This window comes from Hordeum vulgare, chromosome 5H, assembly GCF_904849725.1.
Source record: "Hordeum vulgare subsp. vulgare chromosome 5H, MorexV3_pseudomolecules_assembly, whole genome shotgun sequence".
Taxonomy (NCBI): domain Eukaryota; kingdom Viridiplantae; phylum Streptophyta; class Magnoliopsida; order Poales; family Poaceae; genus Hordeum; species Hordeum vulgare.
In genome coordinates this window covers 210,002,171-210,006,804 of record NC_058522.1, presented here as the reverse complement: position 1 = coordinate 210,006,804, position 4,634 = coordinate 210,002,171, and the positions used below count along the sequence as shown (strand labels likewise).

Genomic DNA, 4,634 nt, shown 5'->3' with positions numbered 1-4,634 from the left:
GTGTGGTGTTAAAAAGGTGTTGTTATAATCATAATAATAATATGACTAAGTTCGGCGACTTGGCATATAGGGTAAACCCGGATGGTTTAACCCTCAGCTGATATATTGAGGTTATGACAAGTCCGATGACTTGGCATATAGGGTGAACCCGGATGGTTCAACCCTTAGCAGATATGTTGATATCTGTAACCTGTTCTTCAAAAGTAATTCTTTAGCTTGATGCATATACATGATGATTCCACCGAGATGAGTTACGCTAAAAAGGCATGATATTGTTGTCCATCATTTTTATTGTTCATATCATGGGCTGTGTGCGAGTACATTCAAAGTACTCATTGGCTTGTCACTGGTTATATTATTGAACATACAAGGAACGACCGGAGTTTGGCGACGAGTACGTCTTCGGAGACGGACCTGCGATCTAGGACGCTTGCAAGTCAGAATGCCTGTCGGTGTAGGCTTGATGGCATGGGCACCCGCTTAGCCCTTATGAATTTCCACTACCCGTTGTACCCGCTTTATTTGGCCTTAGGCCCTGTTTGTGAACCTGACCCTTCGGTCATGTGATGTAATATTCGGTATTTGGATGTAAGACTTTATTATTCAGTATCTGTGTTCAGTGAGCATTGATCCTTGGGATCACTGGGCACGGCGATCTCGACTCACCAGTCAGGGTCCCCACAACGTTGAATAAAAGGTTCGCCCAAATTAATGCGAGTGTATTGTCTGAGTTTTTTGGGCCTAATTTTCTTGGATCCATACGCTCTCTCTCTGTCTCACACCGAAATGACCACACTTTTCTTTGGGTCAATCTTGTGCAATGCCAAGTAGATACCCTTTATCGTGTGCAATGACCACAATTTTCTTGGGTCGATTGTGACCGATATAATGCACAGAATATAGTTTAAAAGCTCAAAAATAGGGATTTTCGCACTAAGCAAATAAAAAATGTAAAATATTGTTTTTTGGAATTTTTCTTTAGCACTTAACAAATAATAAAAGTAAAAAAGGGATTTTTGGCCAGTTCGCTGGCCGCTTTGGTTTTAGTCCTCATTGCCTTTGTCTTCGCTCGTTTCACGCAGCATGATGCCATTCATCTACAAGCGCTGTCGTTGGTATGTGTACACCAGTAGACAATTTCAACTAGCATAAGGCTAAACAACGTACAAATCTCTACTCTTAAAAGGAATCTGCCGTCGTGATGGTTCAACCATCTCGTTACGCTATCGTTCGACCTCCCCTCCCACACTACCCCGTGAGATTAAAAAGGAAGGAAAAAACAGATGTGGTGGTTTAACCTCCCCTGTGATGCTACCTCGCACGATGAAACAGGAAAAGCAAACAGCCACAACCACGCACACACGTCCCACGCCTCATCTTCCACAAGCCCCATCCCACCCCGTCCCATCGCTAAAACTGACGACGCCATACAACCCTGCTCTCCCTCACGCTCCTGGCCGCCGTCGGGCATCCACTGTGCAGGCTGCGCCAATTGCCTTCAGCTCCTTCCATGGCTGCGCCAATTGCCTTCTCCTCTTCGCCCTCCATCCCAGCCCCAGCTAAGTCGGTGCAGGTGTAGGCGCGATGACCGGATCCAGCAGGTTTCAACTTTTTGTAGGTGCTCGCTGACGGGTCGGCCTGTATCGTAGCCTCTTTGGTCGCATCCTCCGCCGTCTACTTCGACACGTGCGAGATTGCCAAGTCGCTGCTCCGCCTGGATGCCCTTCCTTGCTCACGGCCGGCTCCAGCGGTACATCTCCTTCACCATCATGATCCCAATTTCACATGCAACTCCTCCAGTCGGGCGCCACCTCAAGGCCTACAGTACCCCACTCGACGTCGTCGCGGCTGATGACTAGGATGGGTGCCTGGGTCCAAAGGGGAGCACCACCATGGTGGCTTGGTGGGGACGATGCAGGAGGTCATGGCGGAGGAAGACTTACAATCGATGCTATCATTTTTTATGCCTTCAGGACGTCCAGGCTTGCGATCTCAAGCCAAGCCTTAATTCGTGTAAAAGGAAGCGAAGGTAAATATGCTTGATTTGTTGATGCTTGTTTTCTATGATTCCTTTCCTTCTGTCACAAAGGTAATTGTTTGTTTTGGGTACTATGCGGTTTTCTTGTAGTTATCTTAATGATAGTATGATTCAGATGGTGGTTTCACTTGAGCATCATTTCTATTTCAGTCATAGAGTTGTTTGAATTAGGCTATATCAGGTAATAATATCAATGGGGATCTTGTGCTCTTGGCAGCCATGGCGGGTATCGTCGAATCGGAGGGCATGGTCTGGTCACCTGGAGCTGCGGTTCTTCGGCCAGGACGACTAGGCAGACATCTTAGAGCTGATGTGCATATATATAGGACAAAGCAGATTGGTGGTGCTATGGGTGACGGCGTTAAACTTAGACACACCATGCATGGCCGAACAAACACCGGCAGGATCCAAACTAAAGTTGGGTCTTACAAATCCTCTTCGTTACCAGCTGGGGAGGACATAGGTCGTTACTACTCATTGGTGACTTTCCTCGGCAATAGTGACCTCGACAAGACCACGACGGCAAAGCCATTGCCCCTCAGGTAAAAATTAAAAACAACATTCCTTCAGTGTTTTTTCTTCCATCATGTTATGTAAAACTATATTATTTCATCGCATGTCGATTGGTGGTTTATAGAACCGTGGTGTGACTTTTGTTTCTAGCAAAACTGACGGGCAGTACATAATTGTTGATTGTTTAGTATCTATCTCTCAACTATACTAAGAAAGGTTTGGCTGATGTTTGTTCCACATGGTTTGCTATATTTATGTCGTATATGATTCTTAGTCTTGGTAGAATAATTCTAAATATAAGTCCGTTGCCCACTTCTGTTAATTCGAATGGCTCAAATTGGGTGCATGTTTTACACATTAGTTGGCATGACTAGGTGAAATTGTGAATGACAAATTGGGAGTCAATTTGTCATTCCATAGTAATATCATTGTGAGCAAACGGACATTTTTCAGTTAGGGAGGAGACATAAGGGCATCATCCAATTAGTTAGCAAATAGTACATCGAAAATATTAAAGGGAATGTAAGCTAGAACTGAAGTTATTTTTTCATGCTTCATATGAGTTGTTTACCCTACTTTCTGTATAGGTTCATGAACGCTAGGAAAGTGCTGAAGTTGATATATTTAAAAAAGCTATCCATCATTTTCTCGGTGATTATAGCGCTCAATGGTACTGAAGTTTGTGCAAAGCTGCAATAATAATTGACTGCTAGAAATTTACACATTACAGTAGATGCCGTCCCCAGCTTAGAGAGTTATCATTAGTTCTGGTCCTTTTGATCAGGGTGATCTAATTTTCCATGGCTTATATCTTGTCTAGCATGGCCGGTGATGCTTCTTCGTTTTCCAATAAACCGGTGACCCCAGTAAAAAGAGGGTTGATGTCATGTTTATCTAAAATTTATAGTTAACAATAATCTGGAACAGCTTAGCAATCCGTTGCTGCAGGAATTCCCTCCCCATCCGGTCAGACGTGAAATTGCCTAACTAGCGCCCTGTCTGAAAACTCAATGTTTGGGTGGCCCCGGAGTTAATGGTTTGGTGGTTGGCGGTGCATTCGCCTCTCTGCTGGGCACGCACATGACGATAACAAACATATAATCAATCCATGGTATGTTAACCAATTGATTCGGTTGGGTACAACCACATAAAGAAAGAAGATAAGACAGGAATGCAAATTTGCACATGGTTAACACAAAAAAATCGCATGGAAAAAATAGGGATAAAAATGCAAGAATGATTATAGTTAATAATAAGGGTATATATAATCAAAAGGAAAGAAAAACGCAGGTTAAATATGTTCACTTCATGCTCTAAGTTTGTCAAAATTTGTTTCTTGTTTTGTGTTGATTAGGTGTGTCAATGAGAATGGTTATTTTACTTTATTGAGTCTGTGCCATGGCTTGTACATTCTGTTCAAACTAGCATAGGGCAGCATATGTTATCTTGTCTTACTACTGTTCTTATTGTCTAATCTGATCTGAGTTTCAATGTCTAATCTGTCACACAAATAATCTGTTTATTATGTCTTGTGCATTCTGTGAGGATGCATACTTATCACATCCAGGGTGGTGAAATTCTCGCAAGAACAGGAGACGTTCAAGAGACACATTTGTCAAATAGTTATTCTAAAATTTGACAAATGTGACTCAAAAATTCGTGCAAGGCGGCTAGGAGGAGCTGGACCTGGGTGATAAAATCAAGTGGCAGTGAGGCCGCAATGATTTCGGATTATGTAACTATTCCAGGTGACCGAGGAATACGACATTCACGGTGGGTGGTGCTATAGAAGATAAGGAAGAAGGACGGACACGAGAAATTTAAAGCGAGAAAAATAAAGGAAAGCTCACCATTATTATGCTTACCGCGGTAGCAACAACATGAGAGAAATGACACCAAAACAACTTGTCATTAGTAGTCGGCAAACAATTGAGTATAGTGGGTCATGAGCACACACTCAAAAATGATATTTATAGAAACCCAGTCATCAGCCGTGTACAACATGCACATTATAAACCACAGTGACATTTGATAGCAATAACTTCACATCAAAAATTGTTGCTCCATGACAACGCACGGGCAT

General features: G+C 43.0%; 1 protein-coding gene across 2 annotated transcripts; it reads left to right on the top strand.

The window, feature by feature from the left end:
- The first annotated feature begins 1,338 nt into the window (after positions 1–1,338).
- Positions 1,339–4,415, top strand: LOC123398751. Of its 2 annotated transcripts, none has more exons than XM_045093206.1 (3): positions 1,339–2,029; positions 2,256–2,580; positions 4,097–4,415. In XM_045093206.1, exons 1-3 carry the CDS (start codon positions 1,786–1,788, stop codon positions 4,188–4,190), a joined length of 663 nt encoding a protein of 220 aa, XP_044949141.1. In that variant the 5' UTR covers positions 1,339–1,785; the 3' UTR covers positions 4,191–4,415. The 2 variants fall into 2 exon arrangements, with proteins under 2 accessions (XP_044949141.1, XP_044949142.1); XM_045093207.1 differs by lacking the exon at positions 4,097–4,415 and adding an exon at positions 3,500–3,703.
- Positions 4,416–4,634: the final 219 nt, after the last annotated feature.